The sequence below is a fragment of the Humulus lupulus genome, chromosome 5 (assembly GCF_963169125.1).
Source record: "Humulus lupulus chromosome 5, drHumLupu1.1, whole genome shotgun sequence".
In the NCBI taxonomy this organism is placed as follows: Eukaryota; Viridiplantae; Streptophyta; class Magnoliopsida; order Rosales; family Cannabaceae; genus Humulus; species Humulus lupulus.
The window spans coordinates 191,521,598-191,542,648 of NC_084797.1; the positions used below are offsets into that span (position 1 = coordinate 191,521,598).

The 21,051-nt window shown below is 41.7% G+C and overlaps 3 protein-coding genes across 29 annotated transcripts in view; 1 reads left to right on the top strand and 2 right to left on the bottom strand.

Moving 5' to 3' along the window:
* LOC133779792 (uncharacterized) overlaps positions 1–7,893 on the bottom strand; it is a 34,298-nt gene extending 26,405 nt beyond the window's left edge. Inside the window, exons 1-2 of the mRNA XM_062219703.1 lie at positions 7,750–7,893; positions 6,378–7,142 (exon numbers count right to left, since the gene is read on the bottom strand). Of these exons, the coding sequence (XP_062075687.1) occupies positions 6,378–6,942 (565 nt within the window). The 5' untranslated portion in view covers positions 6,943–7,142; positions 7,750–7,893. The remainder of the gene's footprint in view (positions 1–6,377; positions 7,143–7,749) is intronic.
* A 327-nt stretch (positions 7,894–8,220) lies between these two features.
* The window catches only part of LOC133777970 (mitochondrial protein import protein ZIM17-like), a 39,497-nt gene continuing 26,666 nt past the window's right edge, over positions 8,221–21,051 (top strand). For 6 of the 27 annotated variants that reach the window (XM_062217753.1, XM_062217752.1, XM_062217754.1 and 3 more), the window contains exons 1-3: positions 8,222–8,513; positions 8,608–8,722; positions 8,858–8,986. In XM_062217753.1, the coding sequence (XP_062073737.1) occupies positions 8,356–8,513; positions 8,608–8,722; positions 8,858–8,986 (402 nt within the window). In that variant the 5' untranslated portion in view covers positions 8,222–8,355. The other 21 variants (XM_062217762.1, XM_062217757.1, XM_062217761.1 and 18 more) reach the window with 21 other exon arrangements.
* On the bottom strand, positions 9,843–10,840 carry LOC133777973 (lysine-rich arabinogalactan protein 19-like). Its single transcript, XM_062217765.1, has 2 exons — positions 10,106–10,840; positions 9,843–9,977 (listed from the first exon to the last, which is right to left on the bottom strand). The coding sequence occupies exons 1-2, from the start codon at positions 10,838–10,840 to the stop codon at positions 9,873–9,875; spliced, it is 840 nt and encodes a 279-aa protein (XP_062073749.1). The 3' UTR covers positions 9,843–9,872.

Consider the following 21,051-nt stretch of genomic DNA (forward strand, 5'->3'; position numbering starts at 1 on the left):
ACAGATACCTCGGGAGCAGAACGCCAACGCAGATGCTCTCGCCAAGCTCGCCACCTCGGGAGAGACAGAAACCCTGGGATTGGTGCCAGTCGAGTTCTTGGAGAAACCCAGCATAGACGGAGATCGAGCAGATATTGAAATGATTGACATCAGGCCGACCTGGATGACTCCCATTGTTGAGTATCTCGTCGAGGGCAAGTTACCCGAAGGGCGCAATGATGCACGACGAGTCCTTTATCAAGCTCTGAGGTATACGCTAGTCGAGGGGGTGTTGTACCGACGTGGGCATTCCTTACCTCTCCTCCGGTGCGTTCTTCCAAGTGAAGCGAAGGCCATCCTGCAAGAAGTTCATGATGGGTTCTGCGGAGATCACGCTGGGGGGCAAAGCCTGGCCTTGAAGATCCTTCGGCAGGGTTATTACTGGTCGACTCTGTCCAAAGACTCGATCTCATATGTAAAAAAGTGCGACAAGTGTCAGCGGTTCGCCGCGGTTGCGCGAGCTCCTCCGACCGAGCTAAAAATGATTTCGTCTCCCTGGCCCTTCGCCATTTGGGGGATAGATCTAATAGGCGTCCTGCCCACCGGAAAGGGCGGGGTCCGTTACGCCGTGGTCACCATTGACTACTTCACCAAGTGGGCCGAAGTAGAGCCGTTGGCGACAATAACATCGAAAAAGGTGCTAGACTTCGTTGTTAAAAGCATCATATGTCGATTTGGCCTACCCAAAAAGATCGTCTCCGAAAATGGCACTCAATTTGACAGCGATCTGTTCACCGAATTTTGCGAAAGGCACGGAATTGTGAAAAGCTTCTCGTCCGTGGCCTATCCCCAGGCGAACGGCCAGGTCGAGGCTGTCAATAAAACTCTGAAGGCAAGCCTCAAGAAGAGGCTAGATGAGGCAAAGGGGATCTGGCCAGAACAGCTCCCCCACATTCTGTGGGCCTATAGGACCTCACATCGGACTCCCACGGGTCACACTCCTTTCTCCCTAACCTTTGGAAGTGAAGCAGTCCTCCCCGTGGAGGTGAAGGTCCTGTCACACAGGGTCTGGTCCTACGACCAAGACGGGAACCACGAGCTCCTATGCCACTCCTTAGACTTAGTGGATGAAAGGCGAGAGGATTCACAACTCCAGCTCGCCCATTATCAACAGAAAATCACTCGCTACTTCAACACTAAGGTCAAAAGACGTGCCTTTAGCGTCGGTGATTTGGTCTTGAGGAGAGTTTTCCTGGCCGGGAAAGATCCCAAAGATGGGGTTTTGGGACCAAGCTGGGAAGGACCATACCAGGTCATCGAAGTCATCAAAGAGGGAACTTATAAGTTAGCTCGACTTGGTGGAGGGGCGGTCCCGCGGACTTGGAATGCTATCCACCTAAAGAAATATTATCAATGAGCCATTTGTAAGGCCTAGAAGGTCACCTTCCATGTATAAATAAAAATCAAATGTTTCTCGTTATTTGCAAGTGTAATTTTAAAGTAACAACGAAAGACCCTTTCCCAGTTACTTGGGGGGCATATGGTACCTGGATATAACCAGGTCTCCTTAACGACTTAGGTGTTAATTTTTATCTACGGATAAGAGTTATCACAAACTAAGTCCTATCCTGGTCTTAACCAGGTCACAAAACTTAGAAGTTAACTAAAATTTGTTGACCGAGGTTCTTCTTTAAAGAGCCCGGGATACGGATAAAAGTTGACGCGAACTAAGTTTTTTCAAAATAAGTTCCTGGTCTTAACCAGGTCACAAAACTTAGAAGTTAACTAAAATTTGTTGACCGAGGTTCTTCTTTAAAGAGCCCGGGATACGGATAAAAGTTGACGCGAACTAAGTTTTTTCAAAATAAGTTCCTAGTCTTAACCAGGTCACAAAACTTAGAAGTTAACTAAAATTTGTTGACCGTGGTTCTTCTTTAAAGAGCCCGGGATACGGATAAAAGTTGACGCGAACTAAGTTTTTTCAAAATAAGTTCCTGGTCTTAACCAGGTCACAAAACTTAGAAGTTAACTAAAATTTGTTGACCGTGGTTCTTCTTTAAAGAGCCCGGGATACGGATAAAAGTTGACGCGAACTAAGTTTTTTCAAAATAAGTTCCTGGTCTTAACCAGGTCACAAAACTTAGAAGTTAACTAAAATTTGTTGACCGTGGTTCTTCTTTAAAGAGCCCGGGATACGGATAAAAGTTGACGCGAACTAAGTTTTTTCAAAATAAGTTCCTGGTCTTAACCAGGTCACAAAACTTAGAAGTTAACTAAAATTTGTTGACCGTGGTTCTTCTTTAAAGAGCCCGGGATACGGATAAAAGTTGACGCGAACTAAGTTTTTCAAAATAAGTTCCTGGTCTTAACCAGGTCAGAAAACTTAGAAGTTAACTAAAATTTGTTGAACGCGGTTCTTCTTTAAAGAGCCCGGGATACGGATAAAGTTAACTCGAACTAAGTTCATAAAAATAAAGAGATGAATTGTAACCAAATGCATAAAAATATATATATGTCAAACTGGCTGAGCAAATTGTCTCGAGGTGGAAACGCCTCACAATAAAAAGAGAATTACAATAGAAAGAGAGTTCAAAATACTTAAACGAGAAGTGTCCTAAGCCCCATCAGTTGGCCCTTTGGAGGTCGCGGTCTCATCCTGCTCCGCCGCGACAGAGGCCTCTCCAGTCTCCGACGGAGGAACCTCCTTATTTAGGCGGGCTTGGAGCTGCGGCAACAAGAATGCCCAGAGGTCAGGTGGCATGAAAGAAAAGTCCGCGTCCGGATTGTGGGACCAGCAGTGATAGAACAGGTCTTGTAAGGACTGCTCCGAGACGACCCGCTCGGCTTTCAGGGCGGCCTGGGAGGCCTGGGCTTCGGCCTTCGCCGCCTCAAGATCTGTCCGCGATGCGGCCAGGGAGTTTTTAAGCTCTTGGTTTTCGGAGCGGATCTTCTCTAGCTCGGCTTTAGAGGCCACCAGCGCGTCTCTCGCCTCCTGAGACTCCTGGAGGGCGGTCTGGCGATCAGCTTCCAAACCCTCGAGCTAGGCCTTGGTCCTAACAATGCCTCTGTATGCGGCAGCAATGCCCTGCAAGAAAAGAATGATAAATTAACAAACTGGAAGGAAAAAGGCGGCGTGTGAGTGTTAAAGCCTTAAAAGAAGGGGGCACTTTACCGTTAAGGTCATGTCCATCGCAGACTCTACAACTCGGACCGGGCTCGTTGATTCGATGGCCCGGAGCTCCTTCTCCCTGATATTGTAGAAATGGTTGACGGCGTAGCTAGCCGACTCATACACCGTACCCCGGAGTGCTTCGGGCATCTTCTCCAGAGCCCGGGGGTCGACTGGAATACGCACATCCGGGGCTGCCGCCGCCAGATTCCCGACCTCTATTACCCCGTCCTGGGCGGCTAGTGGAGATCGTTGGGGTGGCGGGTGCATGAGCCCTGTCCTGGCAATAGGGAGGTTCGCCCCCGCGACCTGGGATGGCGGGGCTTTCTCCTTCTCCTTAGCCGGGGATTTGGTGGAGGTCCCGGCCGAGCTCTTGGACTCGCGGAGCCTCTTTAACCTCGGCCTTGCTGAGGGATTCCCACCAAAGACAACGCCCTGCAGACTATTCCCGGGCTGAGACATCTCTTCTGCTAAGAACAAAAAAAAAAGACATGGTTATTACGAGGTAGCAATCATGCAGAAATAGAGACAAAAGGTTCAAAGGCGTATTCCCTAAGCTACCCGGTTTTTGCACCCAAAATTCCTAAGGGTCCTACCCAGAAATTGTTCCTAAGGAAGAACCATGGAACCCATGTTCTAAGACGATGTCCCATGGCAAGTGTGCCCTAATCTAAGAAGGGCTGTCACCCTCCATATCCGCACGACCCAGAAAACCTCTGCATGTGGCTACAGTAAATTTTTTTACCTAAGCTACAGTGGCATGATTTCAAAAATAAACAAGGACAGAAGACTTACAGTATATGGTTAGATGGTGAGCGAGGTTGCTGCGCTGGTAGGAGCTTCGTTGGCACAGTGGTCTCTAAGGCTTTGAAGGAACTCGTACGCTTAAGCTTCGTGAACGGAGAAGATGAGAGCAATGGAAATGAGGGTTTTGTTCTTCGGAAGGTCAAAGAGAAAAGAAGGAAATTTGAGAGGTTTTGAATGGTAAGGTGGCCCATGCGTGGGATGACCACCCCCTTTTATACAAGGGGAGGATCACGTGTAAAAGGCTCTTGGGAGACCCTCCACTCGAAATGTGAAACGACGGCTGGACAGTAGGCTAGGCCATTTAATGCGGTTCTCGTAGAGTGTACCGTCGCCACCCACGGCGTTCCACGTATCAGACGCCTGCGAAAAGCATGGAATACGAAGGGTTGTGGGGGAAGTCTAAAAGCCCCTACTATGGTCTCCCATATCTGACGTCATGGACCACGAGCAGGAGCTTGGGGGGCAGATGTACGCCCTGGTTTTCACGCGGGCTGTTTAGCAGGACGAGCCTCAGACTAAACATGATTTAGTCCGAGGCTCCCACAGGCCAGAGGCTCTATTTCCAGGACGGGCCCTTTCTAGCTCGAGGGGGTCCTGTTTCCAGCTCGCACTTGTTGCACCAGGAGCTGGGAATAACATCCGGCGACCACGAACGGATAAGCTCAGGTTATGGATTGCTCCGGTAGCGAGCTTCTCAGGAAGCTTTGACCCTATGGGAAGTCAACACGCAAGATAAACGTGCATATTCCTGCCATCACGTGTCCGATATCCCCCTGACTTCTCGGACACGCAACAGGAACGTGCGTATTCAGACACCCACGGACGAGTTGGGCCGTGCGGCCCATTATCTCCTTCCATACTGATTAGACCACACTTGTGTGTCAGGTTTAGGAATTAATCATGAATATCACAGACTTGATATGACAAATGGTAAGGTCACGGGATGACCTCCCTACCAACTTCCAGGTGCCTTCTCCTATAAATATGGAGACCCTGGGAGTTGATAGAGGTTGGAAAAAATAGTCTTTGAAGAACTATATACTTTGTAAACCAATTACCCAGAGAATATCAATAATATTGACTAGTGGAGTAAAAGGATTTTAACCTTCGAACCACTTAAAAACGTGTCTCGAGTCACCTAGTTCTTTCCCCAAAGATTTCCTATCTGTGACGGTTCTACTTTTAGTACTAATCTCTTTCTCTTCTTCTCTTAATTATATGTTGCCGAAGAACCGCGTCAACACTTGTCATTACATTGTAACGGTCCCTTGGAAAGTACGCACGAACCCATCTTTCAAATCCAATGCCCTCAAGATATAGTGCAACAGCAACATCCATTGCTTTTATCTTCTCAAATTCTCTTTCAAAATCAGTCTTCTTATACGAGTATGCACAATTGTAAATATGATCCGTGAAGCAATCAGTCTTGAACTTGCTAGCCACGTTCATAATAATGTGGTGGTAGCATGCGCCGTGGGGTGCATCAGGGAAGACAAGTTCCAAAGCATGAACAATGCTTTGATGCCTATCCGATACGAATGCTAAGTTCTCAACATCACCAATCGCTTGTTTCAACTTCCTCATGAAATAGGTCCAAGAGTCGTGGTTCTCGCTGTCAACTATTGCGAAAGCAATCAGAAATATGTGGCTGTCTGAATCCAATGCCACGACACACAAAAATTGGCCACCATACCTAGTTTTCAAGAATGACCCATCAATACATATAACAGGTCGACAAAACTTGAATCCCCGCCTACAAGCACCCAGAGAAAAAAAGCAATACTTGAAGCGACCCTCGTCTACCTTGAAATCAGTAATGGAATCGGGATTGTTCAACTGCAGCATATGCAAGTACCCAGGTAACTTCGAATATGAAGCTTGAGGCGTACCCCTAACTATGTGGAGTGCCTTCTCTTTGCATCTCCAAGCCTTCTCATAACTCATTTCGATCCCGTAAGAATTCTTCATATCTTCTCTTATTTTGGAGGCTAAATAATCTGAACCGTTAACTAAGAATTTATCCTTGATCAGTTCGGCAACTACCAAGGTGATGCTTGACGATTATCTTTTTTTCGAACATTGAGGGAACATGTGTGTACATTTTCAAATGCTGTCACCTCGAACATGTTAGAAAGTTGCTTCTTCTTCCCTCTTAACCTCCACCCACAATCAGGATCCTTGCATGTAATGTACCAAACATCAGTACCAGACTTCTTAACTATAAAGTCGAATCCCTTCTTCATTGCAAACAAGCCAGCAACCTTCTTTAAATGTTCCTTGTCTCTGAAAAACTTTCCTAAATGAATCTCCCCGCCCGATGTGCCACCCATAGATATATAGTGACTATTATCCTCAATGTCTTCTCTTGTAAACATCTGAGCTTTGAATTTACTATAATATGTCGAAGAAGAGAGTGGATCACTAAATTCTCTAGCATCATTTGTTCCATCTAGACGACTACTACTAGTACCAGGTGTTTGGCGATCTTCTCTACGGGGTCCACGTCTACATGTTGTTTGCCTCGGTATTTGGTACGACAGTGGACTCAGGTTCAAAGCTTGAGAATGAACCTCTGTTTCTTGGTTGTCTCTTACATCATCATTGCAATCAAAATCAGCATCAGGTTCAGGATAATCAGGAAAATCGTCATTGCCCTCAAAATCATCTTCAGGGTCAGGACAATCAGGAAAATCATCATGAAATGGCATCTGTGCTACATGATCAACTGTCGGTATGAAAGGGTTTGATTCAGGTACAGCAGTGGCTACCAGCACCTCCGGATTTGTTTCTGGAACATAAGTCCCAACCTCACTACGAGTATCCTTAACAGTACTTGGTGGAGGATTACGATCAACAATGATATTCTTCTCCACCAAAGTCACAAAAAGGGGAACAAATTCATCTGGCTTCTTTAAAAGCATTGACAAATATAAGCTTACACCCTTGTCATTCCTTATAAGTTCAGGCCGATACATTAACCCTATCATGCACTTATAATTCACTTCTAATTTCAGGTCATACTGCACTTTGTCAATCTCCAGCTCTGAGTACAAAAGTTAAACAAGTTGTGAGTAAGTTATGTCCTTCTCCAACTCGAACGTTAAATTTTCGGCTCCATTAAAAACCCAATCTCTACCTTCACGCTCCCAAACACCATTATACATCAAGTACGCGAACAAAGTTGACCCTATCATGTACAAAGAAAAAAAATCAGTAAATGGCAACAAAATGTCGAAATTTAGTTCGGCATTTTTTAGCATCGTACCAGTATCGGGCCATATCAGGCGGTATCGGGCAAAGTTTTATTTATGTTTTTGATCACTTAAAACAACTATTATCGGGCAAGTATTGGGTACCGTCGTGTACCATCGTACTATTAGGTCCGCAGTAGCTTAAAAACAAAAATCGGGCATATATCGGACTATTATCGATCCATTATCGTACTTAAAGGGCGTATAGATTCAAAATAATAATCGGGCAACCATTGGGTAGCCATCGGACCTTTATGACCATCGGGTAACCAAAACTATCGGGCAACCATCGGGTTGCCATCGGACCTTCATCCCTAATCTTGAAACTCAACAACTATCGTGCCCGAATCGGGCATCTATCAGATACTATAAGACATTTAGAAAAAAACTCAGGGAACAAAAAAAAAACGCAGATTTTCACATAACACGATTTTCACCCAAAAAATAGCAAAAAATACCAACAAACTACAGATCCAACATCTAAACAGCATTCTAAATCATAAAAACAACCAACAACAACAAGAATCAAAGAAAATCACTTACCCATTTAATCTCTTCACTATGAGCAAAAATAACACAAAGCTTGGTGTTTCTCCTCAAACAATCCACAATGTCCGAATGAGTATCTTTCTTGCAATATTTTAGTATGAAAATCTTGTGTGTAATATGTATGGTGAAGAGAGAGTGAGAGAGAATGTATGGTGAAGAGAGGTAGAGAGGAAGAGGGAGAATAGAGAAGAAATGTGTTATGAGAGAGGTATTTTTGGTATTAAATGAAAGATGAACATTTGTATCATATAGTTGTTAACTTTGGTTCAAATTTTAATTATTAAGCTAATGTAAGCATGATTTATCAAATTTCCCTTTATATTTCTATATAACACACATAGGAACTGACTATTTGTTTTTTCAATGGTGTAATATGTAAAGTATTAATTAATTTTTAAGTTACAGCCACATCATCTATTTCTAAACTCAGAATAAATAAAAAAAATGAAAAGTTATTTTGCAAATTTTGATATGTACGATAGTCATTCCTGCAAATTATAATTTATCTCTACAAAGGCAACTGACGACGAGCCGAGCTACCTATCTGTTCCTATTTCAAAGTTAATCTACATCAACGGAATAAATTAGAGAACAATATCCATGGCGGCAACTACAACTGCCTGCCGTTTCTCTCCAGCCCTTCATTGTCGTTCATTTTCCACTACCGACTCTCACAGACCCATTCATTCGAATCTATTTTCTAACACCTACAAACCCTTTTCCGCTTCCAAGACATACCCCTCCATCACTCTCTCCAGGTACCCAATCCCAAAACCCTGCAATAGGGTTCATCCCCTTTTCCTTTATTTGTACTCTAATTTATTCACAACTTGAATTTTTGTTTTATTTCAGGCCAAGTTCTAAAAATTCAGCACCAAAGCGTGCCTATAAGTCTTCGGTGATTTCAGGGCTGGGAAATAGAAGCTCTGAAACGCACCCAGAATCTGAATCAAGCGTTTCAAACTCGGTACGTGGTAATTATATACTATCAAGCTCATATTTTTCTGAAATTCCCTCTTTCTTTTATCTGCTGAAGAGACCAGGCTAGATTATTCTGTGGAGTTTTAGATAATTTAGTTTTGTTTACTGAATTATCTTGCAGGATGCAACTATTGACATAAAGTTGCCAAGAAGAAGTTTGCTTGTGCAATTTACTTGCGAATTGTGTGGTGAAAGAACACAGAAGCTTGTAAACCGACTAGCCTATGAACGAGGGCTTATATACGTACAGGTATTGGCTTCTTTTGTAGGGGTTGATACTGATAGAATGATGACTAATGTGTAAAAATTTCTAACTTTTTCTTGTTTTCTACTCTAAGTGATTCTTTTTATCGGTTGTTGTGGTGGGCATATATGTATGTAAATAAACTTGTAGACTTCTGGGCACTAATTTTAGTGCTCATTAACCCCTATTTTTTTTTAATATAATAACAATTTCTATAAATCAAAATTTAAAAAAAGAAAAGGTGGGTGTAATGATAACAACACCTATGAAAATGCTTGTATAGCTAGTTGATATATACTTCGAAACAAATGTTTGCCTATGTATAGAAAGCAGTTATCTTAAGCTCTAGCATTTTATAATTGGTATCTTCAATCTTTATGGTCTTAAGTGAGCATTGAGCTACTTTAGTTGATATGGTGACTTTATATGATTTGAAATGCTGGTGTATTCTATGAATTTGAACAATACAAACAACTTTTATGTTCCTCTCACCTAACCCCGGTGTATTCATCAGTGTGCAGGGTGCCTTCAGTATCACAAGTTAGTTGATAATCTTGGTCTTGTAGTTGAGTATGACTTAGGAGAGGAAATTAGTACAGACTAGAACAAAGATGAAGTTTGAACCATGACTTTGATTTCGTTATGCTGTTCTGATATTGTTTTGCTAAGTTGGATGGTGATTGTAATTCAAAACTCATCTCCACAAATCTATTAACCATGAAAGAATTGAAGAAATACAAAAAAAAAAAAAAAAATTCAGAAAGAACATCAGTGTTGAATCATTATCGATGCCTACATCTATGAATTTTTTTTTGTCTTTTTTCTTTTTTACGTAATATATATCAAACAATCAATTCTTTGTAAGATAACAACAAATGGCATTATAAGATTTCTAGGCATTGTAGCCTATTGAAGCCACCAGAACTAGAATAGCTATTCCAATTCTTACCCACATGTCTGACCTTCCTCCTTGAAGAAACAGCATATTTCCTCCACTCTGAGTCAAGAAAACGAAGTGTCGTTTAAATTGTATTGAGATTCTCATGTCATTTTGGTACTAACTACAGTATAGATTTACAAATTCAGTATGTACTAAAAAAAAAAGGTTCTAGTTAAGGGCATTACCAGAGTTGGTGAGGGTGCTGGTGCTGTTTCTTCATTAGACTCTTCCACTGTAGGTGGTGCTGGAGGACTGTGGTGATGAATAGGTGCTGGTGCAGGTTCAGGTGCATAATGATGATGTCTCTTATGTTTGTGTCTGTGCCTACTTTTATGTTTGTGGCGAACTGGGGTAGGTGATGGCCATTCAACTGGAGGCGAAGCTGGTGGCTTGATCTCTGGTGCTGGAGCTTGAACTGGTGGTGCCTTTGGTGCTAAGAGTGCAGGGGCAGGTGCTGGAACCTCCTTAGCAGGTGCTGGAGCTGGTGCTTTCTTTGCAGGAGCTGGTGCTGGTGGCGCTTGAACTGGGGTTGGTGATATCTTTGGTGCTGGCAAAGGAGGTGGCAGTGGTGGTGGTGAGGCCGGTGGAGGTGGTACAACTGGTGACACAACTGGTTGCAGTGGGACTGATGGTGGCTGTGAAGGAGTTGAGACTGGTGAGATTTTGGGGGGTTGTGGTGGGGGAAGTGTTGGGCTCACAGATGGTGCTACTTTAGGGGATGGTGATGCTTTTGGCGTGGCTGCTATAGGTGGTTGTGTTGCTGCTATAGGTGGTTTTGTTGCTGCAGCTGGTGACAGGGTAGGCGTTGATGGGGTTGTGGTTGGCAAAGTGGTGGGTGCAGCTGTGGGGGATTGTGCATTGTTTAGGGCAACAGGAATGGTCAGACAAGCTAAAAGCACTGCCCAAAACATTGCAGCCATTTTTGTGGATGTGAGAACTAGTAGGTGGATTCTGTGCTTAAATATGGACATGGGAATTGGGAACTCGCACAGAATAGTTTGGTGAAACGTTGGAGGAGGAAATGTAATATTCATGAGATTGTTACATCTCTTCTAATGATTTGGGCAAACAAGGTTGAAGGTTGTTGTGAAAAAGATTGCTCATTATTCTTAAGCAGCAAGAGCTTGTGCTTGAAAGCTGAATCACGTGATAGTCTTGGCGTGAACATAAGGCCCCAGTAGGTAGAAACATTTTCTACAGGTAGAGTTACCAATTTCCATTTAATTTTCACGTATCAAAACTTAATCATTATTTAGTACCCTTCACTAGTTTTTGAGTCAAAATCGCATCACTTTCCTTAAAGATTAAGATCAGATGTTCAAATCTCACTAGTTATACGTACATTTTCACTGGCCTAGCAAAACCTCTAACTTATGGTGGCATTACATTCTTTAAAACCTTATTTAACAATTAGTGGCATTCATGGAGGAGAAAATAGAGAAAATCTCATTACCAAACTTTTTATTTACTTGTTTATTTTTTTGGTGCCATACTGTTTGATACTAACATGAAACCTGAACACTGATGGGTCGTCCCCATCAATGATAAAATGAAAGCAAAACCCAAGAATAAACTCTTTCCTAGGATCGTTGTTGCTCCATCTCACACGTCTTTCTTCCTCTTCTTCTCATTTCTGTCACTATGATACACACAAAAGCCTCATTTGATAGTTAAATATACAAAATTGGCTAAACATATTTTTCGATTGTATGTATTGCTTCAAATCTTTGATGTGGTCCTTTGATTTAGATGCATCATTAATCACAAATGTAGGACCCCTCAATGGTTGTATAGGTAAAATATATATATATATATATAAAATATAATGTATTATCGGTTGCTGTCATGATGACAAGTGGAACTTTCAGGCACAAAACACCATTGACCATTACAAACTGGTTTGTTTAGAGTAGTGAAATTTGCATGTGTTAAGAGGCTTTTGCCTTTTGTTCTTTCCTTCATAACTAGATGAATTAGGATTCCACACCATTACTATGAAAGAAGGATGTGAAGTGAGGATAGAAGACAACCCATGATGATATTCATTGAATTGTGGGTTTCCACTAGAATGATATTGCTACAACACCAAGCAAGCATTATTATTCCTGTCTTTCTTGTTCATATAACACCCATATTTTTGTTGGTTCATTTTGTTGGTGTCTTTTTGTGCCTTACTTTTATATTTTTATTTTCGAACAAATCAGCAATTAGCATCTTCATTTCCTTTTTCCGTTTGTAAAATAATTCTACCACAAGTTAATTTGGTAACATAAATTTTGTCCAAAAAAAAAAAAAACAAAAGGGTAAACAGAACAACCCTCTCAATTAAAATTATTATTATTTCATAATAGATACCCCTAAAAATAAAATAAAATAAAATAGAAAACGCTATACTAGTTTTCTAAAAGGATTTCTCAGCAAACAGTCTCTCTCTTTCTTCACTCTACACTCTCGATCTCCTTTTCTCTTACTGTTTTCGGTCTTCCTCTCTCTTTCCCTTACCTCTCAGCTCCGCCTCCCACTCACTGTCACTCTCTAATCTCACAGGCAACGACAACAACTTCTCCTCCACAAAATACAGACACAATCACGGAACTAGTCGACGACGAGTGTAGGTAATTTCAAAACTTTGTATGTTTGTTTTGAGTTAGTATGTTAGATTGCTCAAGGATGACACACAACTCCACAGATTGGGCTTTTGATCTTGGTTATATGGAAAGAAAAAAAACATGAATCCGAAGTAGAGTTATCTAGACATGAATCCTATTAAAGTGAGTAAGAGCATGAATGAATCCTATTAGAGTTTTCTGGGAAAATAAAACAAAACAAAGCATGACCCTTTCGAATAAGGCTGGAAGCCAAGAACAAATAGTAAAAAAATGAAGAATTTACGAAAAGGCTCAAAGAAGTTAAGAGGGAAGAATATGAAAACATACCATGTTCGGACTGAAGAAACCAGAAACCAATATGCATACAAGAAGGAAAAGTTAGCACATAGAAATAGAAAAATAATGATGTACCACAACAAATTTAACACCAAGACATTAGTGAGTTTGAAAGAAAAGCTAAAGCTCTTAATTGTAATTTAAAAAATTAGACAATGGCTAAAGCCAAAAGATAGTCCATTTACTTAGTCCATAATGCATCTATTAACAAGTGAACAAGGAAAAAAAAGCACCCAACTATTTCAGCTAAATTATGAACAAGAATGGTACTAACTTTTAACTTATCTTCAAAAAATAGAAAAAAGTCAAATCTCACATCTCAAATCCAAATTTTTAAGAAGGTTGAAGAAAACTGTTTCATTACTGGGGCTCACTAATGCAATGTGGTCGTTTAGATGACATGTCCACATTATGTACAAAGTAGGGTGTTTTGAGTCAACTAGTGGAGGAAATTTTAAAGGGTATGGGAAGAGGGAGAGGAAAACAAACTGGGAATCATGAACTTAAAGAACAATTACTTTTTTTTACTCAAATTCCTAATTAACAAAGAAAAGCTAATTGGTCTCTTAAAAAACATCTTGCAAAGTTCGACATGAAATTCCCACCAAACTCCAACCAGCCAACTTAAGATTAAACAAGTTACAGAGCCCCACTATGCATATGTAATTTAATACAAACGGGTTGTAAACATATAATTTAGCAACTAGTTAAACCACAAAAGTGTAACAAGCTAGAGCACCAAAAACTAAGATTAGGAAATGCATTAATAACACAATAGAGGGTATTTTTAATCTTAAGCATATATTGTATTTATTAATCTTAAGCATATATGCTAGAGTACCAAAATTGTGATGATGGGTATTTTTAATCTTAAACATATATTCTATTTTATAGAGGTTTGAGAAAATGATTATATTGTTACATTATGTAATTTCAATCTGCATTTTGTGCAGGTTTTATTAAGACTTGAATTGGGTTCTATTTCAAAACTAGTTAAAGTTTTACCTTTGGAAAAGAAGAAGCGATGAGTTATATTGGAGCACATGGTATAGTTGCACTGCACAGATACAAGTACACTGGTGTACATCATTCGTATCTCGCCAAATATGTCTTGCAACCCTTCTGGAGTCGCATTGTTAAAATCTTTCCCCTTTGGATGTCGTAAGCTCCTTTATTTTATAAATAATAATAATAATGAACTATTGTGTTGTTAATGCCTTTGATGATCTTAGTTTTTGGTGCTCTAGCATTTTACACTTTTGTGGTTTAACTAGTTGCTAAATTATATGTTTACTTGTCTATGTGTGCTTTCCAGCACTTACCTGTTTGTATTAAATTGCATATGCGTAGTGGAGCTCTATAACTTGTTTAATCTTAAGTTTGCCAGTTGGAGTTTGGTGGGAATTTCATGGCAAACTTTGCAAGATGTTTTTTCAATAATGTTTAATAAATCAATTACCTTTTTTTTGTTAATTAGAAATTTGAGTCAACAAAGGAAAGTAGTTGTTCTCTAAGTTCAGGATTCCCAGTTTGTTTTCTCCCCCTCCTCCTCTTCCCATTCCCTTTACAATTTCCTCCACTAGTCGACTCAAAATACCCTATTATGTTACACACGGTGAGGTGATATTGTTTTTTAAAACAGTGAGTCTCAATTTCGATAAATGTGATTGGCTAGACTAAACTGCCACGTTACAGTGTGTAATGTTTAGGTGCATAGTTTGAATGCACATATCATTACTCTTTGTACATAATATGGACATTCATTTGAACCACTACATTGCATTAGTGGGCCCTAGCAGTGAAATACTTTTATTTGGCCTTCTTAAAAATTTGGATTTGGGACGTGAGATTTGGCTTTTTTTTCCATCTATTTTTTGAAGATAAGTCATAAGTCAGTAGCGTTCTTGTTTATAATTTAGTTGAGATAGATGTTTCTTTCCTTTTATATAAGTGTTCACTTGTTTACAGATGCAGTTTATTGTGGACTTAGTGAATGGAATATCGTTAGCCATTGTTTAATTTTTAAATTATAATTAGTAGCCTTAGCTTTTCTTTCAAACGTGTTTCTCACTAATGTCTTGGTGTTAAATTTGTTTTGGTACATTATTAATTTTCTATTATTATGTGCTAACTTTCCTTCCTGTATGCATGTTGGTTTTTGGTTTCTTCAGTCCGAACATGGTATGTTATCATATTCTTCCCTCTTAATTTCTTTGGGTTGTTTTGTACATTCTTCATTATTTTACTTTTTATTCTTGACTTCTCGCCTGTTTTCTAAAAGGTCATGCTTTGTTTTATTTTCCAGATAACTCTAATAGGATTCATGTTCTTACTCACGTCTGCAACGCTTGGCGTTGTAGGTGGGATTTTCCCTATTATAATTTTTTCTCCATGTTCTAGATTTCTCTTTACAATGCTTTTCTTATCTCACTTGTGTTCTTACTCACTCTTTATCTACTATTTTCTTTATTTTCCAGCATCTTTGAGATCGGAATCTGTAAATACTCCTGATGCAAATTTCTGTTGGTAGTTTGGTACTTTAAGCTATCTTGTGTGTGCGTTTTCTTTGTATTTTAGATTTATTCATTGTGGGATTAGGATTGGCAGAAACACGAATTTTTGTTGGTACTTTTTTTCGAAAAAAAGCGATCTTGTGTGTTTGTGTTTTCTCCAAAGCATTCAAGGAATGCTTGATTGTCATCGTTTGTGATAGGTTTATTCAATGTGGGATTAGGATTGTGATAGGCCACCACCATTGACATACGTGTATGCCAGAAGGTATAGAGGCAAAAAGAATGCCAAGTCAGTAGTGAGTGACAAAGTTAGTTAGAGGGGGAATTGTTGGGTGTATGGGGTACACAGGATTGAGATAAGCCAGAATATAAATAGTATTTTGTAAAGTGTTTTGGGTGTGCAATTTCTGTTATAAACTCTATTGTGTTTGGAGAGAACCAAGCTCTCGAATTCTTGGTATTTTCTAATGAAAAGTTTGGCTGATTATCCATTTATTGAATTGTGAGTTTGGGTACTGCTATCATAGTGGTATCAGAGTCCAGATCTACTATGGGACCTAAGGCAAATGTTCAGTTGGAAATGGTGGAAGAAAAGCTGGAAGAGGTGCAGTCGGAGCTACGTCGGGAGGTTTCGGAACTCAGGGCACAAGTGCAGTAGTTCCCACACGATTTGGAAGCTCTTCGAGCTGACACTCAGAGAATACCCAGTTTGGAGAAGAAGGTGGAGTACTTAATTGGGCACATCACTCAACTCTTACACACTTCACATCGCACGGGAATGGGTGGACCAAGTGAAGGAGATGATCGGTATCGAACGGCAGTTGACGGAGATAGCTCTTCTTCTCACGTACCGATGGCAGATCCGGCGATGAACCATCCTTCGCCTAGGACAACGACGAGCAGTCCGTTTGCTGCGACGGAATCGCAAGGAGGATGGGATTTTCGACCGCCGAGGATGGAGTTACCGTTGTTTTCGGGAGAGAATCCCGATGGGTGGGTTTTCAGAGTAGAGCGATATTTTTTACTGAATCGATTGTTGGAGGCCCATATGCTGGAGGCAGCCATCATCGGCCTAGAAGGCGATGCTCTGACTTGGTTCCAATGGGAGCATCAACGTTGCCCGATTACTTCTTGGTCGGCGCTCAAACACCTTTTGCTGTTACGGTTTCGAGAAGTGCCCGTCGGCTCCACAACGGAAGAGCTCTTGTCGGTCCGACAGGAGTCAACAGTGAAGGCATGCCGATTGAAATGGGAAGCTCTGGCTTCGAGAGTGGTCGGCGTACCTGAACACATCTTGGAAGGTAGTTTCATCAAGGGTCTGAAAGAAGAAGTGAAGGGGCCACTGCATGTGCTACAGCCAACGGGCCTAGCCCACATAATAGAGACGACCCAGAGGATTGAAGAGGGCCATTATTTACTCGGCTTGGGCCTTCATCAGAAGGGAGGAAACAGTAGGTCTACTCCCAGCCCAATTGCGATTCCACGATACACGCCGATGCCATCATCCTCAAGGAGCTCGACTTCTTTTTTCCAGGGACCATCTGGGCAATCGACTGGGAGTGTAGGGAACACAGCTGGGAAACCGATTAGCACTGCTGGACAGAGGAGATTGACCGAGGCTGAATACCAGGATAAGAAGAATAAGGGAATATGTTTTAAATGTGACAAAAAATTTCACCGAGGACATGTCTGTGAGCAGAAAACATTGCAGGTGCTGTTAATGGCGGACGACAGTGAAGAGTCCGAAACTCAGGAAACTCACTCGCTCAGCCCAGATGCCAGTGTCGATGCGGTGTCGGAAGAACAATTGGCAATGTTGTCACTGAACTCATTGGTGGGAATCTCCTCGGCGCATACGATGAAATTATCGGGGACTATAGCTAATCAGTCGGTAACCATACTCATAGATAGCGGGGCGACCCACAATTTTATATCGAAAGAATTTGTAGAAGCGTCACAGATTCCTATAACAGCTACTACGGCTTATGGCGTGCTATTAGGGACTGGCGGTCGAGTTCGAACGGAAGGAATTTGTGCAAATGTAGAGCTGGAATTGGGGTCCTTGTGAGTGGTAACCGATTTCTTACCGCTGGAGTTGGGGGGTGCCGATGCAATTCTGGGAATTCAGTGGTTAGGGACGCTGGGAAATATGCAAGTTAACTGGAAAACAATGGTAATGAAGTTCGAGGTGGGAGGATCTTGGGTGACATTGCAAGGCGACCTGAGCTTGTGTAAATCACAGATATCTTTAAAGGCTATGATTCACTCGTTACAGCAGGAAGGGCAGGGGTATTGGATTCAATTCAATTCTTTAACGGTAGATCCTATTCAGAGCACCATCGATATGCCACCAGCAGTAGCAGGATTATTACAAACTTATGATTCGGTTTTTTGCATGCCCGTCGGTCTCCCTCCCCAACGCTGCCATGAGCATCAGATTACACTAAAAGAAGGAGTAGGCCCGATTTCAGTCCGCCCTTACTGATATGCACAGATTCAAAAAGATGAGATAGAGCGGTTAGTGGCTGAGATGTTACAAGCCGGAATAGTACAGCCTAGCACAAGCCCTTTTTCGAGCCCGGTGCTCTTGGTAAAGAAAAAAGATGGGAGCTGGAGATTTTGTGTAGATTATAGAGCTCTCAATCGAGAAATGGTTGCTGATAAGTTTCCAATTCCAGTCATCGGTGAGCTACTCGATGAACTTTATGGGGCGCAAGTATTTTCTAAACTGGATCTTAAGTCGGGTTACCACCAAATAAGAGTGGCAGCCAAGGATATCGAGAAGACGGCTTTCAGAACACACGAGGGGCATTATGAGTTTTTAGTAATGCCGTTTGGGCTTACTAACGTGCCAGCAACTTTCCAGTCCTTAATGAATGAAGTTTTTCGCGAATTTTTGTGAAAATTCGTACTAGTATTTTTCGATGACATTCTCATCTACAGTGCGTCGATGGAGCAGCACCTACAGCACCTGGAAATGGTCCTTTTTCGCCTCAGCCAGCATCAGTTATATGCAAATAAAAAGAAATGTTTATTTGCTCAATCACAGCTGGAGTATTTGGGCCACATCGTCTCAGTGGAAGGGGTTTCTGCCGACCCACTCAAGTTGGCTGCAATGGCTCAATGGCCGGTACCGAAAACAATTAAAGAGCTGCGAGGATTTCTGGGTTTGACTGGGTACTACAGGAAATTTGCAAGGGGGTATGGACAGCTAGCACGACCCTTGACTGACCAGTTAAAAAAAGACTCTTTCGGCTGGAGCACAGAGGCGCAGGAATCTTTCGGCAAACTGAAGCAAGCTATGTGCAACATTCCCATGCTAGCTTTGCCAAAATTTTCGATCCCTTTTGTAGTAGAAACAGATGCGTCGGGCACGGGCATTGGAGCTGTTTTAATGCAACAACAGCGTCCAATTGCTTATTTCAGCAAAGCCTTGTCACCCCGAGCTCGCTGCAAATCAGTGTATGAGCGAGAGTTAATGGCGATTGTGCTCGCGATACAAAAGTGGCGTCCTTATCTATTGGGCCGCTAATTCATTGTTCGAACCGATCAAAGGAGCTTAAGATATTTACTAGAACAGCGGGTGGTCGCAACTGAACACCATAAGTGGCTCACGAAGTTGCTGGGATATGACTTTCAGATTCAATACAGACCTAGGTTGGAAAACAAAGCTGCCGATGCTTTATCCAGGATGCCGCCAATGATAGAGTGCCACGCAATTTCCTATCCCAATCTACTCTATTGCTGATTTGAGGAGCCATGTAGCGACGGATCCTGTTTTGTCCAGAATAGTTCAGCAGATTCAGGCAGGAAACGCACCCTCGGGATACTCATACACTCAAGGCTGTCTGAAATTTAAAGGCAGGTTGGTTGTTCCCTCGGCTTCACCTTTTATTCTGCTATTACTACATGAGTATCATGACAACAATGTGGGGGGTCACGCAGGAGTATTTCGAACCTTTCAAAGGGTTGCTGCTGATTTTTATTGGCAAGGAATGAGGGGAGATATACAGAAGTATGTGGCTGAATGTCTTATATGCCAGCAGAACAAATATTTGGCCCAGTTCCCGACAGGTTTGCTCCAGCCCCTCCCTATTCCGGAGCAAGTTTGGGACGATATATCGATGGATTTTATAGAAGGATTGCCACAATCTAATGGGTTCGATTCCATCCTCGTTGTCGTGGATCGCCTCTCCAAATATGGACATTTTATCCCTCTCGGACACCCATGTACAGCTGCTACTGTAGCTTCAGTTTTTGTGAAAGAAGTAGTTAAACTTCACGGCATTCAACGGTCGATTGTCACCGATAGGGATAAAATATTTCTCAGCCGTTTTTGGAAGGAACTCTTCAAGTTACAAGGGACAATGCTCAAGCGCAGCTCAGCGTACCACCCACAAACAGATGGCCAAACGGTGGTGGTCAACTGATGCGTGGAAACATATCTTCGCTGTTTTGTCAGCTCAAAACCAGCACAGTGGGTTAAGTGGTTAGCTTGGGCAGAATATTGGTATAATACGTCGTATCACTCCGCTGCTGGAATGACGCCATTTAAGGCTGTGTATCACAGGGATCCACCACCCCTATTGCGTTTGGAAGGCAATCAGACAATTGTTTCAGCGGTAGAACATAATTTACAAGCTCGCGATGAGATTTTGGATTTGCTGAAAATGAATCTTCAACGGGCTAAGCAGAAAATGAAGCACCAGGTGGACAAAGAGAGAAGGGACATCAAGTATGCGGTGGGAGACAAGGTATACGTGAAACTTAAGCCATATCGACAGCGAACTTTGGCAAAACGACGCAATCAAAAGTTAGGACCTCTGTTCTTTGGACCATTCCAGATTCTGTCACAAATTGGGGAGACTGCCTATAAATTACAGCTTCCAACGGATGCCAAAATACATCCTGTCTTCCATGTTTCCATGCTTCGACCAGCCTTGGGCCCTCACCAAACAGCAACACCGCTTCCTAAGGACCAGACAGCGGAGCTGGAATGGCTCTTAGAACCGGAAGCCGTATTGGATATGCGACCAGGAACGCACAAGGAGCAGCCACAAGTATTGATTAAATGGATGCACTTACCAGATTTTGAGTCCACTTGGGAGAACTTTATGACGATCCAACATCAATTTCCCACTTTTCACCTTGAGGACAAGGTGCGTCTTTGGGCCGGGGGTAATGATAGGCCACCACCCTTGACATACGTGTATGCTAGAAGGTATAGAGGCAAAAAGAATGCCAAGTCAGCAGTGAGTGACAGAGTTAGTTAGAGGGGGAATTGTTGGGTGTATGGGGTACACGGGAGTGAGATAAGCCAGAGTATAAATAGTATTTTGTAAAGTGTTTTGGGTGTGCAATTTCTGTTATAAACTCTATTGTGTTTGGAGAGAACCAAGTTCTCGAATTCTTTGTATTTTCTAATGAAAAGTCTGGCTGATTATCCATTTATTGAATTGTGAGTTTGGGTACTGCTATCAGATTGGCAAAAACATTTCTCTTCATTCATATAGCAAGCACAAATGTTGCTATGTATTACTTTATTTTATGAAAAAATAGATTTATTAAATATTTTTTAAGTATATTTCCATTTTCTTTTGGCTAAATTTGAAGGAGACTTCATTTTGCCTACTTTCTTATTGATTTATTTTTATATGTTTTATGTTCAAATTT

Coding starts and splice junctions, on each gene's coding strand:
- LOC133777973 (XM_062217765.1), bottom strand. CDS start 10,840: ATGGCTGCAATGTTTTGGGCAGTGCTTTTAGCTTGTCTGACCATTCCT. Junction 9,978..10,105: donor CAGCACCCTCACCAACTCTG/GTAATGCCCTTA, acceptor TTCTTGACTCAG/AGTGGAGGAAATATGCTGTT.